A 22458-nucleotide genomic window follows, 5' to 3' on the forward strand; every position below is an offset into this window, starting at 1 on the left:
TTCACCTGCTGACCTAGCGATGCTGACAGTGGAGGGGTCCAAGCACCAAGACCTCCAGAGGAACCCAGAGCACTCAGGGTTCACGACAGAGGCTGACCCTGGAGAAGTCCAGGGACCCAGGAGAAGTCGAGAAGATTCCTTTGGGGTAAACAGTGAAGATGCAGTTTTAGCTGGTTCATCTTGTCTTTCCTTATAATGATCCTCCACCTCCCACTTCCCTGAAGTCCTCACCCAACAGGCCTTACAAGGTTATCTTGGTAAGTTCTTGACATTTGGAGAAAACTGGGGAAGTTCAGCTTTTACTCTGTTTTCTAAAAGTGTTCACTCCATCAGATTTGGACTAGGGAATTCACTGCTTCACACCCATGTCATGTGGTATGCCTTGAATCCATACAATCTCCTACGTTTTTACCAGTTAAATGGTTTTCTTGAATACATTCTTATTGTAATACATTAGTATGTGGATTAAATTTGACAGTCCACCCTTCCATCCTTTATTCCCTCTCCTTCCCATACCCATTTCTATTCTCCTAGGTAAGTATTGTACTGTGAAGTTATCTGTATCCTGGTCTTTTTCTATTCATATTAAATATATACAGGTACTCCTTGTTAGCATAAGCACCATCATACTGAGTTTATTATTCAATGAGTTCCTTTTTTAAAATAGCATTTCTTGGAGAGCTTCCCATATCACTACATAAGTCAACTTCATTCTTTTTAATGGCTGCATAATATTCCATAATTTGGCTGACACATAACTACTTAACCATGTCTCTATTGCTGGAAATGTGGGTCCTTCACTTTTGTTTTTCTTTTCTAATTGCAGAGAGAGCTACAGTGGACTTCTTAGTATATTTATCTTCACACTCAGATACAAATGTTTCTATGAGATGGTTTCCTAAAACGATAAGAGCTGGGTCAAAGGGCATGCACGTTAAATACAGTTATGGCTCAATTGTCTTCCAGAAAGTCTTGATCAGTGAGCCCTTCTTTGTTATCACTGAAAGTGTTCAATATTTTAGATTTCAAAACTTGACAATCGAGAACTACACCATCATTTTAATTTGTACCTGTGCACAATCAAGGTTGAGGGTTTTCACATATACACTGGCGACCTGTGTCTTCTGGGAATTGCCTGTTTATACCTCTCGCACATTTTTTTAATGTCGTTTGTAGGAGTTTTCTCTGTGCACACATCACATGTGCTGCAAATATTTTCACACTGTGCTGTCACCCTATTAAAACAAGCTTCTCATTTGAATGAGTAAAATGTGGCCTTTCTTTGGTCACATTTTAGACTGTGAGGTGCAGGTTTTGCCTGGAGGGAAGTGCTTTAGGTTCCTGTCCCGTATTCTATCTTCCCCCAGGGATCTTCTTTAATTTTTTTGAATTTTATTTTTCAGAATCTGAGACAAGTATAATTTCTTCCACTTGTCCCAGTGGGTTTAAAATCATACTTTTAAATTAAATTTACATATATAACTGCACCTGTGTCTTCAGTCCCTGTTTTGTTTTATTTGTTTATTTGTCTTTTCCTGCATTGTTGCCATAATGTTTTTAAAAGAGTATGTGAAGCTTTGTTTTTTTGATATACACATTTTGATGAGTAGTAAAGTGTCCCCATTGTTTTTGTTCAAAAGTTATTTATTTGTCTAGTACATTTTTTTCTTTAAAGTTCATTTTAGAATTGAAAACTTGTAAAAACTTTAGATTGTAAAACTATAATGAATCTATCTGAGATTTTAATTGAGATTGCACTGAATTTATAGATTAATCTAAGGAGAATTTATCTTTCTTTTTTTACTATATCGTAATTTATAAATAAAATTATACATATTTAGGGTACATAATGTGAAAATTTGATATGTACACATTGTGAAGTGATCACTGCAGTCAAGCCAGTTAACATGTACTTCAGCACTGCATTGTTCTACCTAGAAATACACTGCGCATCTCCATTTATGCAAGTCTCTCACAACTTTTAAATTTTTAATGTATCACGTGTAATACTCAGCGTCTAGTACCTAGTGAGAGCAGATTTTGAATACATTCCATTTCCTCTATAGTTATTGATCTATGCAGACTTTAAAAACATATTTTAAAGTACATTTTGGTAAATTATATTTTTATGGGAAGTCATACATTTATCTAGATTTACAAAATCATTGACATGAAGTTGTACATATCCCCTTACACTGGATTTATAGTTCTAATCTTTTTCATTTCTAATATGTCTTTTTAAAAAGTATTTATTCTGTCAATGATGTAAAATAATCTATTTTTGTCTTGATCAGGTCTACTGCTTTTAAAAATATTTTATTTCAAAATTTTGTTCTTTCCTGTTTCTCTTGGGTGCGTTTTGATGTTTTTGTCTAGCTTCTTGAGTTAAATACTTAGTTCATTTATCTGTAGTCTTTTTCCTAATCTATACAATACATTTAAGACTATATAGTATTATCCTCCTTCAAGTACGTCTTACTTGGTTTGTAACATAATACTCTCACTGTTCCTTATGTCTATACAGTTTACAATTTCAACCTTTTTCTTCTGTTTAGAAGGATGCTTTTAATCTGTTCAAAATAGTTTAAAATTCCACACTGGTCAGATTTGTTTTGTGGGGCACAGAATATCATTCCCTCTGTGGGAAACATTTCTCTTCTATAGTCTTATTGAATCTATTTTTGGTACCCATTTGGTACCGATTTCCCCAGGTTTCAAAGAGTAAAAGTATTAAATGAAATGCAAAGCTTGTATCTAGGATACTAGAAAAATAAGAGCTATTATATGATGGCTGTCATCTTTTAAGGCCTGGTTCTGCTTGAAGAATTACTGCAATAGCACTGAAAAGAGGCCTGCTTTTCCACCCATGAGGTAATCTGCCTGCTTATACTTGCATAGTTTTCAATAAAGACAGAATTTTTGGAAAGCAGAAAAAGAAAAGACCAAAGTTTTGTGCGACCTATGGCTTTTTATAACCAACAGACAAAGTACGTGAAAAATACCAATGACTTCTCTTTAACTCTGACTACTTTCCATTTCTAGATGCTTTAAATAGGATAGAAAAAGCCAGGTGGCAACACACATTCCACGCACTACACCGAGGGCTGACATTTCAGTGTTTCATTTGCAATGGGCCAATAGAAAGGTCTTAACTATCGAAAGGAAAACAATTATTGCTGAAGTGCCTCCTTAGTTCTTAAATGTTTTTCCGTAAAGAAAGAGTAAACATGAGCCATGTATTATTGCAGAAAACAGTTACTTTTTTCTTTTCATAAATGTTTTTGCTTCTTTCAAAAGCTCTTCCACATCTTCCTTTTCTTCATCCTTTCCAGGCTCCCAGTCAGAGTCTTCATCTGTTGGCTCATATTCTTCTTCCTCATCATCTATGAAGCTGTCGTTCAGGCTGTGCTCATCATCTTCCTCTGCAATGCTTCTGCCTGGAAAACAGAAGTTTGGTACCCAAAACATGAACTGCCACTCAACCTGGGATTAGAGATGGCCAACTGTAAAATATCCTTCTCCATCAAGAAAAATAATTTTACTTAACACATAGCAAGTCACTACAAACTTCTAGAAAGGGGACTAAAAAGACCATATGTTATTTATTATTTCTAGCTTCCCCTACCATGAGGGGAACGTAGGCTCCTGAGACTAAAATGTCTCATGAGGTTCATAGTAATGGTTTCTTCATGATATCGTAATCATATCTAGGCTACCCTGCGTTCTGGAATGGTAGAATGTATTTCTGTCCCAGTTATTCACTGCCCCTCCCGGTGATATGATTATAGTTCTCCACCCCCAATGACACCAGACTTGGCCAAAAAAAAGTGAGTGGAAGTGGTGTGTGCCCTTCCAAGGAGAAGCTTTCAGAGAATTTCTGGGGTTCTGCTATTGTTATTTCCTCTCTATTGTGGAACAGTGTGTCCCAGACAGCGGCTGGTCCTTCAACCTGAACTCTGAGCTGGACCAAGGCCACAGCCAACACGCAGATGGGACATGAAGAAGAAATACATCACATTTTTGTGTAAGACACTGACATTTGGGGATTATCATGCAAACCTAGCACAATCTGATTGACACACAAGGACTGTGATCAAATGAGAAGACATAAGTTTATATACTTTGGAAGTTTAGTTTATAAATCTATGATATTCTACAGTTCACCCTAAAAGTGAGATTATTATGGAGACAGCTATTAGAATTTACAGATTTCTAATTATTATTACAATACTAGAATTCTTCTGTCTCCAAATAAATTTCTTCCCTCACTCCTCTCTGTTTTATATTCTTTCCACAGTGAGCAACAGAGCTGGTTGAGAATAAGGCAGTGAAAGACATTGGGGTGATGAAGAGCATTTAAAAAACAAGTAGGGCGATTTTATCTGGAAATCTTTTCAGTGGCAAAGGGCCATTCCTGTGATGACTGTGTCTGTATGTATAACTAATGACAGCTCAATCAAGTTTTCTTTCATTTAACTTCTTAGCATATTTACAAGACAAATATATATTAGGCTGAAAGAACTTCAGGTTGTCCTTCCATTTTATTGGGTGTTTCTTCTCGGTCTCCTTTGCTGGGATCTTCCTTATCTTCCCAAACCCTAATTTTGGAGGACTCCAATTTTGGGCTAGATGAGTCCATCCAGGCTTATATCCTAAATTTACAAATTTAATATTTTAAAAGAGACTTTATTTATTTATATTTAGAGAGAGGGAACAGGAGAAACAGAGGGAGAGAAACATTGATCAGTGCACCCTGACCAGAGACTGAACTTGCAGTGCAGGCATGTGCACTGACTGGGAATTGAACCGGCAACCCTTCGCTTTACGGAACAACACCCAACTGACAGCCACGCTGCTCAGAGCTCACAAATTTAATCTTAAGCCCTGACTATTACCTGAATTCCAGACTCACATTTATCTGACTAACTATACATTATTGCTTCTTGGATGACTAACAGCCATCTGAAACCTGACATTTCCAGAACACAGCTCTTGAGTTGCTTCACCCAAATGTAGTCATTCTCTTACCAGTCTTAGTATGTGACTTATCCAACTTTCCAGTTGTTTAGGCAAGAAACCCTAGGTCATCCTTGAATGTCCCCCACTGGAAACCCAACATCCAATATGTCAAGAGATCCCGTTGGCTCTACCATCAAAATACATCCACTACTTCTCAGCACACCCATTCCAACACCTTAGTCCCAATGCGGCGATGATCTTCCTGGCCTATTCCAATACCCTCCTAACTGGTTTCCCTGCTTCCACTCTTGTCCGTTCTTTACAAAGAAGCAAAAAAAAAAAAAAAAAAAGCCCTTCCAATAGCTTTCCATCTCACTCTGAATAAAATCTAAAAGTCCTTACTTGTAGAACTGTGCCTCCAAGACACTGCAGAACTGGCCTACTGATAGCTTTTCTGATCTCATCTGCCACCCTTGTTCTGTTCCTTCATTTCTACCCTCTCTGTGCTGCTCCTTGAAGCGTTCAAGCATGATCGCCTCCAGGGCTTTTGAAGTCGCATTCCCGCTGCCTGGCAGGCTCTTCCCTCAGATGATCACGAGGCTTCCTGTCCTTCACCTAGAACGTTTGTGATTTTCTTGATGCTGGTTATTGTTCTTATGTGGTTGTCTATCCCCCTCACCCAACAAAGTGTTTTTTTTATGTATCTCTTTTGACTTTTTTAAAGTATGTTTTATTGATTATGCTATTACAGTTGTCCCAATTTTTCTCCCTTTGACATCCTCAGCCTGGCACTCCCATTCCCTCCAACAATCCCTGCCTTTGTTCATGCCCATGTTCATGCCCAATGGCTTTGCCATTTCCTATACTGTTCTTAACATCCCCCTATTTTACCTACCATTTATACTTCTTGATCCCTGCACCATTTCTCCCTTCTTCCCCGTTCCCCATCCCAGCTGTTAACCCTCCAAATGATCTCCATATTTATGGGTTTATTCCTATTCTAGTTGTCTGCTTAGTTTGTTTTTGTTTTTTAGGTTCAGCTGTTTAGAGTTGTGAGTTTATTGTCATTTAAATATTCACAGTTTTGATCTTCTTTTTCTTAAATAAGACCCTTTAATATCTCATATAATAAGGGCTTGGTGATGATGAAGTCTTTTAGCTTTACCTTGTCTAGGAAGCACTTTATCTGCCCTTCAATTAGCTTTGCTGGATAGAGTAATCTAGGTTGTGGGTCCTTGCTTTTCACTTAAATAGCATGATTTAAGAGAAAGAAAATAAACTCAAGGAGAACAAGTCACCTTGATTTAGGAAAAACAAGCTCACTTCTGATTGCTCAGGCACACTCTACAGTGTATTTCAAATAAGCTAATTGTGATATCAGAAGGTGTTATATATAGGCTATTTTAATGGCATCGCACTAGTTCTGTGGAAATCTATTGGACTTTAAAAAAACATGAATGTGCAAATGTAAACATCAAGTGTAAATGATGATTTGATAGATATAAACAATTTTTTAGAGAAGCAAATGGTATTTTTCTAATTAATATGGCCTTGTGTGATGCATGCACTTTTTTATATGTGGTATGCAAGTTGACAGCTGCCTCATGGCAGATTTATTGCTTAACATTGATAATTCCTCAGGTTTTATTTTCCTTTTTTTCCCCCCAGTAAATCTTAAGACTAACTAGAGCAGCAATTTTCAACTGGTGTGCCACAAAAAATTTTAAAACATGCAATGACTGACTAGTTAGGGGCACTGGCCTCTTTTACTTTAGATTGTCAAATTAAAAAAATGACAACAGCCAACATAACAACAGCCATCCAATGTGAATAAATCAAAATTGTATCTACTTTTGTCAGATCAGCAAAGAATATGTATATTTTTGGTATGCCACAGAATTTTAGTAATTAGTTTGTGTGCAATGAGGACAAAAGGGTTAAAATCACCGAACTAGGCTATTAATTTTCATTACATAAAAAATATTTAGGACCATATCTCTAAAGATACATATTTACTACATACTTCAAGAATAAGCAGCTTTTTAAATGCTTCATTTAACAGGTAAAGACTCATCTTTCTAATGTACCAAGCTGCTAGCTGGATGCTCATATCTTAGCTTTGAAAAAACAGTTTGTGTAATTCTGATCTACTGTGTTATATATGAAGTTTATTTCTTTTTAAAAAATACTATTTGTCTAGACTATTTCATATTCTAAAGCCTTAGTTTTCTCCACACTAAATAGCAGTTTATACAATTATATTTTAAGTTCCGCTAACCTTTATTAAGAACCTTCTTTTTAGATCTTTTGGGTTTTACTGGTGAAGAAAAAATATATATAAGTACATGTGTACATACAATTGCAGAAATAGAGAAGTTTTAAAATTATGATTAGTATAACATTCCAAATTTTCAACCATGAATGCTACTGATCACGTAGAATAATAATGCATATTACATGATAAGAGCCAGAAAGAATGTCTACAATAATCAGGTGATAAAATGCTGGAGATAATTTATTTTAAATGCCATTAATGGGTAAGATAGCATATATATATATATATATATATATATATATATATATATATATATATATATATATAAAATAAAAATTTCCTGGCACTGATTACTTCATCCTTTAAGAAGCTTAAAGGATGAGCGCAGTCCCACCTACAGAAACAGAACACACTGCATAAATTGTGACCTATGTGGAAGAACCTTATGGACTGAAATATTTTAGGAGTGATACAAATTAGAAATTAAATAAAAGTTTAAAGTAGTTATTCTACCATGAAACACTATAGTCCTTGGTATATGGTATTGTATTAAATTATGTTGTCTCATTATGTGGTTATGATACCCCACTCCAATGTTTAAATTTTAAAAAACCTACGCAGTTGTTCCTTCTGATCTTGATTTACACGTAAACATCATCCTCAGTCTCCTGACAATTTGTACTATAATCCTGAGTCATCCCTATTCCCTCAGTTGGCAAATCTTATTGATTCTTGCTTCAAAATCTCACTTTTATCCAAACCCACCTTTGCACACTCATGGTGGCCTAGTTCTGGCCCTTTATTCAACGACCTAATAAATCCGTAGGCTTCTCCCCCACTAACTCAGACTGTTTGCCATCACCAGCTTCCCTTTGGTAAAATATGAGTTCACCAGTGTTTGCTGGTGCATCCACAACCGTGTTCTAGCCTTGGCGAGCTCTTGCTGCACAATCTGGCCTCCACACATCCTTTTAGCATCATCCACAGTGACTGCAGAGGCTCCATGTCAGTTAAACCAATCCACTTGCTAACTCTAGACACAACTTACCATCTTATACCTTGATGCTATTTCTTCACTTTGTCTGGGATGCCCTCAACCCACCTACCACAAGCTGCGACACAAAGAGGATAGAATTCCTACCACCTTACAGACCAACTTAACTTAAAACCCCCACCTCTGGTGTACCCCGATGACCCCGGCACCAAGGGCTCCTTCTCTTGGCTCCCAGGTTTTACCTGGCAGAGGTGTCCAAACTTTTGGCGTCTCTGGGACACACTGGAGGAAAAGTATTGTTTTGGGTCACACATTAAATACACAAACACTAACAAAAAAAAATCTCCTAATGTTTGAAGTAAATTTACAATTCTGTATTGAGCTGCATTCGTAGCCATCCCAGGCTGCATAAGGACTACGGGCCACGGGTTGGACACCCCTGTTAGAGCATCTCACCCCAGACAGGTGGAGCTCCACCTGCTTTCCTGTCTCTCTGTGACTCTGCTCACTTGTCAGACACATAATGTGTGTGTGAGTAAATGAACCGGTACATAGGTAAGATTAAGATCTTGGGTAATGTTAGACTTTAAGGATTTTGAAAATAAGTATGTGTCAGATATTGCTAATTAAAAAATATGAGCTCTTAAGACTTAAATTATATTTGAAATATTTCAGATGCCTTAATTTATAGGTTTTAGAGTAGGAAGAGATGTTCTAGTTATACTGACACATAACAACCCTTGAAAGTACATTAAAAAAATAAGGCTAAACTGCTACGTAACACTACCTAAACTTAAAAAACAACTGTCCTTCCAGTGAAATAAAATTATTTTCTTTAAAAATTGTTGTAAAAATATGTTCTTCATACAGAAGATACCTCGAAGAGACTTTTCAAACAGAGTTGGGTATTTTTAACTGTGCCGCGTGGCTCACATTGACAGTGTTTAGGAGAGCGGTTCCCACGCCTGTGAAGACTCATGGGTGTGCCGAATGTTCTTTTCATGGAGCTGCTAAACCTCACCAATAAATTGTATTTGAACCAATATTATTACACTGGTGCTGGGAAGGAAGTGAGCAACCATAACTGCTACCTCATTAAATACAGCCTCGGTCAAAAAGCCTAACCTGTAACATGTAGCCTCCACACACGCAAGCTCAGATAACATGAGCACACTGGTGTCTGGGTTACTAAAGTCCGAAAGTGTGTTTCAGTTAAAAATACCCAGTGGAGTTTCCAATGGTGAATTTAATTATTTTATCACTTAGCTGCAAGCTGGTTGTGTTTATACACATACACATGCATGCGGGCAGAGCCTGGATAGTATGCATTTTATTCTCTCACCCTGTGGGCAGAGATATCCTGTGCTGAACTGGCCTCCGAAGATGCAAAGAAGCCAGAAATTGTTAGAGGGAAAAGATAATAGAGTTCAAAAGCAGGAGAAAGAGAAGTAAAACAGACTGAAGAACAGGCGAGATTGCTTGGCCAGTGACTGTTCCCGCTCCCCCTCCACCCCCCAAACCTCCAGTTTCCACCGGGGTCCCTGTGGCTCTTCAAGGAGGTGACTCTACCCCCATTCCAGGGCTGGTACAAGCTCACCAGTGGCCATAGCGAATGGTTCAAAAGAATGCAATCTAAGCCCGTAAAAAAGTGAATTTTATAATTTTTTCCTAGGTATAGTTGGAGTTTTAGAGGGGTAATGACCCCTCTAAAAATGTCACGACGGGAGGAAATTGGGTCGTTGGTGACATTACTGACAATATTAATATGCCAAAGCATAAATTATGTCTAAATGCAGCCCTGTTTTTGGACTTTTCAATTACAGTTGTTAGTAAGTTCTCTTTACCATTTAGACCAACTTGAAATTTTGTTTTCAGGTACTTATAAAAGAAAATAATCCTAACAGATAAAAGAACAAATATATATTGTTATACAATGATTGTAGAAAACATTTGCTATATTAAAATTATATTTTTAATCTAAGAAAAATCACTAAAATGAGCAATTCAACAAAAGCACAGAAGAAATTTTGGAAAAAAATCCTAACCACTAGAAACTATAATTAGGTTGAATAGGTGATTCATTTGAAGGTTTCATTTTCAATTTCCTGAAATAAAACGACTCACCTGGAAGTGTACTGTGTTTGTATTCTACCTTGTGCTGAGGATTCTTCCTGAAAAAATAAGAAAGAAAAGAAGCCAAAAATAAGATCTAGCTTTTTAGTCACTAAAAGTTAATGATGATTTTAATTTAACCAGAATATTCACTAAGTCACACAGAAAACTAAACCCCAATAGGCCTTCGGTTGAGAAGCATTTGCCCTTCTCGGTTGTTGACTGTGACCACCGTCCTGTGCAAAGCATCTGCTTTTTCATTTCGGCATTCGCCGATGCTGGGCATGTTTCTCGACGAAAAGGTGGAGTGGAAAAGCAAACAAAATTCTTTCCTCATGACTTACACTCTACAGGAAGACAGTATGAGACAGACAAAATCTATCACGCTCCTAAAGTGAAATACATTTTATTTCTAAGGTGTTAATGTCATATATTACACACACAAAAATACAATGTAAATAGTATAAAAATATAAAGCACAAAATATCAAATATGCGTGTTGGTTGTATAATATCTAAAAGGATCCTTTTAAGGCTTTCCTCGAATCCAAAGATAAAAGCATTTAAGTCATGTTCCTCCAAAGAACACCAATCAATTTTTATGAAAAAACAGGAAAGTCGGTTGGTGTTGAGAAATTAATGTAACATATCCCAAAGTCAAACAGAAACTACTGTTTGATATCTACTTATGATTATATAAACTTACAATTCCTTCTATCATTTTATCAGTTAAACAAATGTTGGGGCACACTGTATGTGTATACACAGGACATTCTCCAGATAGTGCCAACTGCTTAAGCAGCAAAAGTCCAAAGCAGTAACTGGCTGGTCAGCGTCCACCTGATGGGCACCCACCTCTCAGAGGGACCTGACAAAGGAGAGCTGGGGTGTACTGACAAGAGACACGTGCCGAGGTGTACAGTTCACATGAAGCTGTCGTGAGGATGCATGAGGAACACACAGTAAGGCCTTACTCATGGCAGGGGGTAAGTACCTAATGTTAGCCACTCATTCATTCATCATTGGGTCAAGAAATAGTCACAGGACACTTATTACACGCCAGGCCCTGTGTCAGGGGTCAGTGACAATTCTTGTTGCTAATATCTCTTCTTTATTGGTAACTTGTACAAGAATGAGTGTTAAACACAGTAAGAGAGTGCAACCACCAGTTAATCGGGGTCATAACTCAATCTATCGAAGATTGTGTGCTTGGCGCAATTAACCCAATTTTCACTTTTTGAAGGAAAAGAAACTTTGAAGTTGAGAGAAACAAACTGGACTGTGATGAGGAGAGCGGCAATGAACAAAGCTGTAGGACGGTTTGTGGGACAATCTTTCCTCACTGAACGCACTGGAGCAGTCAGTGGCTTGTTTAACTCGGTCTCTATTAAAGCGCAATTAATGCTGGACATGGGGGAGGAGGAACAGAACATGAGAGACAGGAATAGCAAAAGTATTCTTCATCGGTAACTTAGGAAAAGGTTGCTGGTCATTTGAGATTATTTTTAAAACTGGTAACCTTTTATTTTTAGACAAATTCAAACCTACTGGAAAATGGTAAGAGAGTACCCTGAAATCCCATATACCTGCACTAAGATTCTTCAGGTGTTAACATTCTACACAGAATCCTCATTATTATCTGTTTATAGTCCTTTGAGATTTAAAGGCTTTTTCTCCTTTTTAATACATGTTTGCTTCAGGTTCTGAGCAGTTCTATCTTTTCCTGCTTTGCCCTTAACATAGCAGGGTTACTGAAAAGTTCAATAAGACCAGGGCCTTAACTGGTTGCTGTGGGAATCTCCTTCAAAAGCTGCTTTAGAAACCGTCAAGTAACTAAATGTCAAGCTTTAAAAACAAGCACAAAACGGAACCAGGGGAGCCAACAGAGACCAGTACAGCTTCTGTACCAAACAGCAGTTAAAAGACTGTTGACATCAGTTGTCAGGCTTGAGAGGCTGAAAGGGAGAATAACTTGAAGAAGGCAAAGTGCAGACGCAGTACAGAAAATGGGTGGTGATGGAGGAGGGACCCGTTCAACCTTCAAGCTGCAGATGGCGGTTCCCATTCTCCACTCTCACAGGCCCCACTGACACGGCCTAACCTCACATACTGCAAAGGGAAAGCCAAGCCATTTCAGAATAAATGGATAGGGAAAGCATTTTAAGTCTGTATATTCCAGAAAGAACAAGCAGGAAAATGTCTTATGAAATTTTGTACTCAGAAGAAGAAAAGATTTTTAGCTCCATATTTTTGCTGCATATTTTCATCTGCATTAGAGGGGAAAGTTATTTCTCTGAGGCTCTGCTAATGGTTTCCATCCTTCCCTAGGAGAACTTGCTATTTTCATAAAAAGACAGGCATAAGACTGCAACGTAGACCTGAGAGAAACTAACTGAATTGATATTTTTCCACATTTAATGTAATGACCAAACTTCCAATTTAAAACAAAAGTACTGCTTAATATCAGTGAAGTTTTTGCTAGCTATTTCACTGAAGATGAAGAAAAAATATCCTCTGTGACAGATTCAGAAATTTGCTATTTGGGGCATTTTCAAATATATTTTATTCTTTGTTGATGATAAATATAACAGAATAAATGGACTTTAATAGACAATGAGCCAAAAAGGAAAAGATGATATATCACATGCAAAAGCACACACTTAAAAAAATTTAGACATGTTTTGTTTACATAGCAATTTAAATGTGAAAAAATGTTCTGACTCTGGCCAGGTGGCTCAGTTAGTTGGAGCGTCACCCCATGCACCAAAAGGTTGCAGGTTCAATCCCCAGTCCAGGTGTGTATGGGAGGCAATGGATTAATGCTTCCCTCTCACATCAATGTGTCTGTCTGTCTGTCTGTCTCTTTCTTTCCCTTTCCCTAAAAATCAATAAAGTATATTCTCAGGTGAAGAGTAAAGAAAAAGAAAGAAAAAATATTCTGAATGTTAAGTTCTTATACCATCCTGTCCTCCTTCAAGGTCCCTTATAATACCATCCCCAACCTTTATTTGTACCCACTCCTTCATTTCTACTCTCAAGGAGTAGTTTCTGCTTCTCTCCCATTGAGAGGCACTTGCTCATAGCCTTTCTGCCAAGAATGTTGCTCTTATCTACACAGCCCCCTCAGGAAAGCAATTCTGATAATCGCCGGCAATCTCCAGAATGTGCTGTCTTCATCTACCACTTGGTGCCTACCACGTAATTTCTTATACTGTCATCTAATTTTCAACACAAGTGTGTGTGTGTGTGTGTGTGTGTGTTATCTCTATCATCTGTCAAATGAGCTGCTGGAGGGAATGGGGTCTTTCTTATACTTTTTCCCTTATATCTTCTATAGTAAGTACACAAGTATCTTTCAGAAGATGGTATTCAACTATTTTTTCATAAATTTATCCACTGTAATATAATCACCATTTTCCTTCAAAAAAGTTTTTTAAATTAAGCTTTTACATTGGTTTCCAAAATGATGAAATATTTTACATCTTTCTATTTAATAGGAAAAAAGGCACTTGCTTTTGCTGCCTATTATTTCTTAGGAAAATGATTGTTGAAAAGAACTGGCAAGGATCAAACTAAAGTTTAAAATTCTCATTGGGTGGAGAACAGAAAATAGTTTCTACTAATTTCTAGATTGATAGTGAGTTTTCTTCAGTTAATGTTAATACTTATTTTTTTTTAGTAAACGGCAATCCATAGATCCTGATGTTTTTGGAAGTCTATTCTTTGAAAGACAGTTGTCCTAGTGAAAATAGGCCAGCAAGTGCCTATTGTCATCAGGTTGAAAAGAATGTCAATGTGATGCAATTGCTTTGCCCTCACACCTATAAAGATCATAATCCAAGTACCCACTGAACCTTTTTACACAAACGTACGACTAAAATAATTTAGAATTTCCTGCCATCAACAATTCATATCACTTCGCCAGGAAACAGTGAAAATCTAACAGTCCTATTAAGCAGACTCCACTGCAATCAGCTCCTGAAATGCTGACTGCTCAGCATCATAAGACACTTAGCTCTAGTCAATCAATCACTCAGGTCAACAAGGAACACAGAGTCCTTCACAAACACTTAAGAGATAGACGCCACTGTGTCTGACACCTGTTCTCATCTGGCTTGCTCAACTTAAGCATTATCTTGTGGAAGGGGCTCTGGTTTCAGGATCAGAAGACCTAAGTCTGTACTCAAACTATACCGTTTACAGGATATGTGATTCGGGGGAAGTCCTATGAACCAAGGCTCCCTTTCAAGACCTGTAAAGCAGGGATAATAGTGCCTACTTCACACAAGGTTGTTCCAAGGGTTAAATGAAGTGCTGTGTATAAACACTTGTAGGCTATTAAACATTTTACAAGCATCAGCTATTTTTATAGAAATAGAAATCAATTTTACTTTAAGATAGCCAACAATGTCTGAAAACTGTGCCAGTAAAAGTAAATAATTACCAGTTAATACTAAATAGCTGAGTTTTGCCTTCAATAATTTATACAATTATTATGGTTGAATATTTCCCCAATCATACTTCACAAATTTATAGAATATTTTCTAACATTCGCCTATGCATATTCCATTTTTAAAAATCAGTTATTTCATAACAAGGCAGAATGTCTTTTTCATATAACCCTGGGTTAAAGCTAAGTGGCAATTCCGTATGGTCCTTTGGGGGCATATGAGCATTTGAAATAACTTCCAAGGACAATGCCAAATTCTACCCAGGACTTTTTCCTAATAATGAATGGAAATACTTACTCTGAGTTCATTCATAAAAGATTTATATCAATGTTTTTCACAAATGGCATTTTCTATAACTCAGCAGGCCTCAAAATCCTTTCTGTGGTTTTTCTGCATTGCTGTTAATTATTAACAGTAATCTTTGGGCTGGAAACATAGAGCTACATACCCATAATAATACGAGGTTTTTGTGAGCTGTTAGATTTAAAAATATACATTTTCCAAAGTATTTCTGATTTTAATGATATAGGCATGTGAATAACAATACATATCTGAAGAAAGAACACTTCAGGAAAAGGAAATAAAAGTCTTTAAATTTGCTTAGGCTGAGGTAGAAACAAGCTTGGACAGTTGGAAAAACACAGAAGATTCGTATAGCTCAAGGGGAATGAATGAGAAGGAAGACATCAGGGCATCAAAGCAGAGAAGAACTTGTGAGACATGGTGGGGTATTGAGGAAAGCTATAGGAAGGTTTTGAATAAGAAAACATTATACAACTTATTTTGAGAGAATTACTCTGGTTGCTCTGTGAAAAACAAACTACAGAAGCACAATAGAAGAAACTGAATTATACTCCAGGAAGGAGATGATGGAGGTATGACTAAGATGGTAGAGACAGAGGGTGTAAGAAGTGGTCAGGGTTTTAAAGGTTGAAATGGCAAGAACTGCCAATGGATTAAATGAGTTACGGGGGGAGAAAAGAGAAGAATCAACAGTGCTTCTTGGCTGGGGGCCTAAGCACTCTGTGTAAGGTGAAGTTGTTGACAAAGGTGGAGACACTTGAGAATGAGTTGTTTTTCTGATAGAAATCGAGAGTTCTGTTTCAGATGGGGTGTGAACTACTCATTTTATAGCCAAGTGGGGGCATTCAAACATATGAGTCTAGAGCCATTCAGCTGAATCAGCTCACTAAAGGAATAAGAACAGAATAGAGAAGGGAAAAAAAGCAGTGAACTGAGTCCTCTAACTCTGAAATACTTACAGGTAGGGAAAAGGAAGAGATGACAGCAAAGAAAGCTAAGGAGGGGTAGCCAGGAACATAACTGATCCGACTTTATGAATATGAGTAAGTTGCCATCTGACCTAAATTTCTCCACTATCGAGTACAGACCCTTGAGCACAAACGATCCAACCTCTGTTTTCCATGTTTTCATGAGGAACCGAAGTTCAGGAAGATCAAAGTTATGCTACAGAATTGGCATAACCATAACTAGAATTCAAGTCTGCTGATTTAAAAACCCATTATCTCTCCATCTTAAAGGGCTACCTAAAGATTAAGTAGGCAACAGTAATGAGAACAGAATAATTTTTATTTTTGTTTACTTCCAAATATTAGGTAACTTAATACCACAATTTTAAATGAACCTGAAATACTGGTTTACACTGGCTTCTAAAACAGTGGCTAAGACATCAGGTGCTCAATATCTGCTCAATGAATAAGTGATCATACTATACTTTTGTTTTCATTCCCAAATAATTTATCTTGCATAAAAAATTCTATACATTCTAAAACCTAAAGCAAAAACATGAATCCTCATTATCAAATAGCTAAATCTCAAAATTTAAGAGGAAAACAAGAATTAACAAATATGGTCTATATTAAATAATGAAAGAGTAAACTAGCATAGCATAATAGAAAGTAGTCAATTTGTTAATTGAAAATCATTACAATTTACTATCTATGCCAAAAGAAATCTGAAAATTCTTATATATTTGCAATTAATAATATAACAAAAAATACATTTATTATTAAAACAAATGTATATTCAGACTTTTGGTCAAGATGGAGGCATAGGTAAACATGCTTCAACTCCTTGCACAACTACCAGAAAAATTACAACTAGACCGCAAAACAAATATCATGCAGAACCGTCAGAAAATCAAGCTGTATGGTAGTTCAACAACTAAGGATTTAAAGAAGCTACATTCAAGTGGGAATTCTGGTGAAGATGGAGGAGTAGGTACACACACTTCGCCTCCTTGTGTAACCATAGAGAGAACTACAGCCAGATCTCAAAAACAAATAACACCCAGAACCATCAGAAAATTGAGCTTAATGGAAGTCCAACAACCAAGGATTTAAAGAAGCCACATTCATTAAGACAGGTAGGAAGGGCAGAGACATGGAGACAGGCAGAGAGGCAGTGTGGTGTGGACATGCAGCGGCGGCAGCTGTGACATGGGTGGTTCCACATTCACGTGTGATGGATAAAATTGGGATGGCTACCTAGGGAGTGAGGGATCCCAGCCCCAGGCCAGACCACATTAACCAGGGTTCCAGTGCCAGGAAGATAAATCCCCATAACTTCTGGATGTAAAAACCACTGGGGTTTGGGGTGGTAGAAGAAACTGCTGGATTTTCAGGAGATTCCTCCTAAAGGGCCTGCATGAACTTAGGACTTACATGGACCTACCCCTCCTGGGATTCAGCACAAGGGCAACAGCTGAAAGGGCACAAGCAGCACACAAGGAGAAACTGAAGTGAATGGAAAAGGAACAAGTTTCCTCCTGGAGCCTTAGTCCTTTCACCAGGCCACCCAGGTCGCTGGTTTGTAACGCTGTATGTGGGGGCAGGGTCAAAGAGGGGCAATAGTGGTCCCCTGTGCGCCTTCCCACCACTGGGGCCTGCAACCAGTCTGTCTCACTGCTCATTCCTTTGCTGGTTTATCTGCGCAAGAATGTGTGACCGAGGTCAGCCTGCCGCCTTGCGCCCTCACTGTGTCCACCTGTAGCTACCCCACACCTGGGATCCGCCCACGGCTACCTGCTCGCCTGGGTTGGGGGGATATTTCCTGCCTGACTCCATTCCACTGCTGGCTCCACCCCCCTTACCAATCTGGCTGAATGGTTGCTGTTGTCGGACTCCCATATTGTTCAATTTTCTGTGGTTTGGCTGCGTTTTTATTACTAAAACTTTGTTGTCTTTAAACTTGGTTGTGTAAGGAGGCACAATGTTCCCACCTAGGCCTCCACCTTGGCGGAAGTCCACATGTATTACATTTTTGACCGTATCCTCCTTTTATTTCCTTCTATGCTTCAAAATGGATATTTGCGGTTTAATTGTCTAAACAATTTACTAATCCTCTCTTGTGTCTCGCCTGCTGTTAAACTCATCTAAAGAATTTTTAATTTCAGAAACTGCATTTTTCAATTTTAGACTATCCATGGTTTTTTTTACAGGTTCTAATTTTGGTGAGATTACCCATCATTTCATTCAGACTCCCTATTTTTCACTCATTTCAAAACATATTCTTTAACGTATTTTTCATAGGTATTTTAAAAATTGTATTTGCTAATCAGTATTTCTTGATCGGTTTCTTTTATTTTGGTGATTGGTCATGTTTCTCTGCCTCTTCATGTCTAAGTGATTTTTTGCTTCCAATAACTTTGTTTATGAAAAGAACTGCAGAGATTACAGACATTCGCTTCCATTAGCGAGGGTGTCCCTGTGTTTGGCAGACAGCAGCCAGGCATCTCTGGTCTAGTCAGCGACTTAGAGAGGTCATTAGGTTGACATTTTAATAAAACTTGGTCCACCTTCAAAAAGATTGACCTTGTTCCTTTCATTCCTGAGCTGTCACAACAATCCCATGAAACCCTGGAAAGCTCTACAAGTCTCTCTTTTAAAAATAGTGTCCCTCCACCTGGTACAAATCCTATCCTCATCCCACACCAAGAATTGGCGAAAGTCACTAAGGAAGAAAAGAGCCAGAGAGTTTTGACTCACCTATGAAGGGCTTTTTACTCCATGGAATTTTCCTTCTTTTAATATATACTTTTAAAGATTTTATTTATTTATTTTTAGAGAAAGAGGGTAAGGGAGGGAGAAGGAGAGGTAGAAAAGTATTGATGTGTGAGAGAAACATCGATCGGCTGCCCTTCACATGCCCCCAACTGGGGGCCTGGCCCCCAATCCAGGCGTCTGCCCTGACCAGGAACAGAACCGGTGACCTCTCAGTTCGCAGGTCAGCACTCAACCCACAGAGCCACACTGCTTGGGGCCCTCCCTGGAGTTTTAGATAATCTAAAATTTTCATGCTCCCACAATTCTCTCACAAAAATTATTTTTGTAGCTTATCAGCTTTTTTTCTATTTGTTGAAACAAGAGTGTTGGTTTGCTATGATGTCCTACATTTTTCCCAGAAGCAAAATCTAAATATGCCTATTCTTGAGAAGAATAAAAATGAAATAGAAAGCCTTGCTAAGAATAATGTTGCCAAAAATTGCCGCCGTCATCTCATTAATCTTTTTGAAGGCGGTCAGTGGGAGTAGTCAAGAGAAATTACTGCAAGGCCAGTGCTTCACATGTGGTAATAGAAACTTTCCTATCTATAAATATATTTACATATAGTGTATTTTTCATCTGTTGAATTGCTTAGTGTCCTGGTTCTACTTAAAGATAAAATCTGAGATTTTTTTTTCCTATTAAGTTTGATTACAGTTCAGAGAGACTCTTGGAGAACATTAGATATGATCGCTCACATTGACTGCTGTTTTATGAGTAAGGGAAGGGAAGCTAAGAAAGCTTAAATGAGTTTCCTGAGACGTCGAAGCTAGTGAGGTCAAAACCAAGTCTCCTCCTCCTCCAGTTCAGCATTTCTCTGGCACCACCTGACTCCACCACCGTTAGTCACGGCTTCCTTAAACTATGACAGTGTTCATCTTTTTAGACAAATGGCAAAACATTTGGCAGTTTAAAAAACTCAGGATAAGGTGCTTTCATTCAAGAACTTGTGAATTTTTCAGCTAATAGAAACCCTAGTTGCAGAAGCAAGATACATAGTTGTATGTCCTTTCTTTTGTGTTATCATTATTAGGTAAAAAAAAACAATAACAGCAATAAAAAACACAATCTACTATATTTTTTGTGTCATTGCTACAAACTAATATTATGATCAGTTTACTCTTTAACAACCTTTATAAGAATATTTTTCAAGATTTTATTTATTTATTTTTAGAGGGGGAAGGGGGGAGAAACAGAAGGAGAAGAACATCAGCGTGTGGTTGCCTCTCACATGCACCCTACTGGGGACCTGGCCTGCAACCCAGGCACGTGCCCTGACTGGGAATCGAACCAGTGACCCTTGGTTCACAGGCCAGCACTCAATCCACTGAGCCACACCAGCAAAGGCTATTTATAAAAATATGTATTGTTTTAGCAATGTATTGTTTAATGCTATTTAAAAATGATTAAAGAATACAATTTAGGTGATGTAAACTTGACAATACTTCCTGAGGCAGACAGCCCCCATTCAGAGAACTACAAAATGAGACAGGAGGACCTTCATAAGATGAGAAATAGCCCTGGCTGATGTGGCTTAGTGGATTGATCACCAGCCCGCAGACTAAAGGGTCACTGGTTCAGTTCCCAGTCAGGGCATGTTCCTGGGTTGCCTGCCAAGTCCCCAGTAGGGGGCATGTGAGAAGCAACCACACATTGATGTTTCTCTCCTTTCCCCTCTGTCTAAAAACAAATTAATACAATCTTTTTTTAAAAAAAGATAAATAAAAAACAGGAAAGAGGAAAATAGAAGATATCCAGTTGGCTGGATTTACATAGTCAACCTCATTGGGAATGAGAAGGAACAAGGAAGGAAGTATACAGCCCAGAGCCGGCTTGGCCTTCGGGGACTGGCTGACTAGACGGACTGTTTCTAGGCGCGCACAGCATGTACAGGGACACAGAAGTTGTTTGTTGGTTGCTGATGTGGCAGCCCAGACAGAAGTAGCTCTACCTGGGGCCCAGATATTTATTTCAGCAGTGCTAGAACGTGCACCTACTGTGTCAGAATGATACATGTTCTAATTTAATTTTCTTAAAAGAAAGTTTTGGTGTAAATTCATGCACGTTTTGCCTATAGCCACTGAGGGAAAATACTGAAATCTCACAGATTATAAAATAACATATAAAAATCAGCCAGAAATTATTATATCCAGGAAAATAAAAAGTATATGCAGGGTGGGACAGAAGTGAGTTTACAGTTGTTCATACGGAAAATAACATCATAAGTAATATAATAATACACTATTTTGTATACTCACAACTGTAAACCTACTTTTGCCCCACCCTGTATGTTCCAGCAGTATAGTTGTGGTAAGCCTGTTTTCCATTATGATTGACACATTTGGAAGAGATGAAATTTATAAACTAAAACATCTTTGTTTGCATATTGTATTTAAAAATTTGCTTTTGCAAAGCAGGATAAGAATTATTCTCAAGTAAAAATGATTATTCTCTCAATTAAAATACTAGGTTGATTTTTAATTTCTTTTGCTTCCCAGTCTTATCTTCCAGTCCCTGGAATCTGTGCAAGTCAGTCTCTCTATCTGAGGTATCTGGGTGACCTCAAATGTTGTATAATACATGAAGTGATCTTAGTCTTATACTATGTCAGCTGCCTACATTTACATGGTATTTTACTGTTTTTCCAAGTATTCTCATCTATGTTCAAAGTTTTATCACAATACAGCAAATGTAAAAACACAGCTGTACACATATGGGTTTATTTCATTTTCAGTCATTCCATCCTATGAGTAAAACAGAAAAACAGAAATGGGTCACATATTAAATACATACTATAGTAAAAAATAAAGTTTTCCATAGCCCATATAGTATAGAGGTTGATATTTAGGAAGGATATTTAATTATTAAATTTAATTTTTCTAGACTACAGATATTCTATTTTCTCTGACATTTTTAAATCTAACAAAATATCAACTTGAAAAAAATCATAATTTTAATGAGCCAGTTGATATTGTCATTTTAAGTATCTTCCCAATTATGTAACTAATTTATTCTTTTTGTGCTGTACACTGAATTCTGTCAGAAGACTAGCTCAGTTTAATGCATTTGATTATCCTAAGGTACTTGTCTGAATTAGAACATTAGATACTTAATGTCCAGTATAACCTACTTATACTGTGCCTGCCTCTGACTCATTCACTTCCTCTGGTGCGTAATAGGTTTTATGCAATATATTATGACTCCTGTTCTTGGTTGTTAAATTAAGCACTAAACTTAGAATACATTTAGACTAAAATGAATGGAACCCATTTTCAACCAGTTTAGTGTAAAAACATAAAATCAAACTCACATATGTTCCCTTAGATTTACAATACTTTAGGTAGGTATTATACAATGAAGATATTGGTGCCTTCATGTTTCTCAGAAGGCAACGCCCTACTTTAAAAAAAATTATAATACCTTCTGAAAGGGATGAGATAAGGAAGTATATCAGTCATCAACTATAAGTGCCATTATTGTAATAAATCAGCAACATGATCTCTATAGTGTGAAAGAACAGTGCTTTGCCACAAGCAATATATCATTTTAAAACATGCATATTTAATATAAGTAAATTCATTATATTTCGTTATTTCTGATTCAG

The 22458-nt window shown here is 37.5% G+C and overlaps 1 protein-coding gene across 3 annotated transcripts in view; it reads right to left on the bottom strand.

Annotated features, from left to right (window-relative positions):
- Nucleotides 1-1776: 1776 nt before the first annotated feature.
- The window catches only part of APLF (aprataxin and PNKP like factor), a 97643-nt gene continuing 76961 nt past the window's right edge, over nucleotides 1777-22458 (bottom strand). For 2 of the 3 annotated variants that reach the window (XM_037126334.2, XM_053663301.1), the window contains 2 exons: nucleotides 10353-10399; nucleotides 1777-3437 (listed from right to left, as the gene is read on the bottom strand). In XM_037126334.2, coding sequence (XP_036982229.2) covers nucleotides 3256-3437; nucleotides 10353-10399 — 229 coding nt within the window. In that variant the 3' untranslated portion in view covers nucleotides 1777-3255. The remainder of the gene's footprint in view (nucleotides 3438-10352; nucleotides 10400-22458) is intronic. The other variant, XM_053663302.1, reaches the window with a different exon arrangement.

This window comes from Artibeus jamaicensis, unplaced genomic scaffold (assembly GCF_021234435.1).
Source record: "Artibeus jamaicensis isolate MK-2021 breed Jamaican fruit bat unplaced genomic scaffold, CSHL_Jam_final contig_3174, whole genome shotgun sequence".
NCBI classification, from domain to species: Eukaryota; Metazoa; Chordata; class Mammalia; order Chiroptera; family Phyllostomidae; genus Artibeus; species Artibeus jamaicensis.